The following is a 704-nucleotide window of genomic DNA, read 5'->3' as shown; positions in this document are numbered from 1 at the left end:
TGGAGAAGATCTTCGGGTTGCCCGGCGGGGTAGGTACCATGCGGGCTCAGTTCTGAGCATCACTCCAGTGCCAGCTCTGGTGGGCACACAGCCCTGGGCCAGGCACAGCCAGCTCACACAGAGCTCTGCTTGCAGAACATCTTCCATGGAGGGATGTCTCTGGACCAGCTGTACTTTGCCCGACCAGCACCAGCCTACTCGGGCTACCGGTCCCCAATTCCTGGCTTGTACCTGTGTGGAAGTGGAGCCCACCCTGGTGAGCAGGGCTGAGATCCGGGACCCTCCTGGGGGGCTGCAGGAGGAAGGCAGTGGCATGCAGAAGAGGTGCAAGGGCAGCACGGGGCGGGGGGGGGGTCCTCACCTCTCTGCCCTTGCACCAGTGGGGAGGTGAGGCAGCTCCGCTGGTACAGCCCTGGGCCCCACCTCCTTGGGCTGGAGCTGCCCACCACTCCCCATTTCTGCTCTCTTGCAGGAGGAGGAGTGATGGGAGCAGCAGGACGCAATGCTGCTCAGGTGGCCCTCGAGGACTTCAGACACCTGTGATGACAGTGGTGACACCAGCTTTGCCTGTGCAGGATTGTGTTTGCAGCGGAACATGTCCCCATGCAGAGCCCTGCCTGTCCCCAACTTGCCTCCCAAGCACCGCAGGGCAGCAGCATCCCCTGAGAGGTGGAGGGTGCAGGCTTGCAGGGGCCCCTTGTCTC

At 63.4% G+C, this 704-nt stretch overlaps 1 protein-coding gene across 1 annotated transcript in view; it reads left to right on the top strand.

The window, feature by feature from the left end:
* Positions 1-543, top strand: part of PYROXD2 (pyridine nucleotide-disulphide oxidoreductase domain 2) — a gene marked incomplete at its 5' end in the record, with an annotated part of 1,777 nt that extends 1,234 nt beyond the window's left edge. Inside the window, 3 exons of the mRNA XM_009703190.1 lie at positions 2-29; positions 136-256; positions 473-543. Of these exons, the coding sequence (XP_009701492.1) occupies positions 2-29; positions 136-256; positions 473-543 (220 nt within the window). The remainder of the gene's footprint in view (position 1; positions 30-135; positions 257-472) is intronic.
* Positions 544-704: the final 161 nt, after the last annotated feature.

This window comes from Cariama cristata, unplaced genomic scaffold (genome assembly GCF_000690535.1).
Source record: "Cariama cristata isolate BGI_N322 unplaced genomic scaffold, ASM69053v1 scaffold29360, whole genome shotgun sequence".
NCBI lineage: Eukaryota > Metazoa > Chordata > Aves > Cariamiformes > Cariamidae > Cariama > Cariama cristata.
This window is presented reverse-complemented; position numbering and strand designations above follow the sequence as displayed.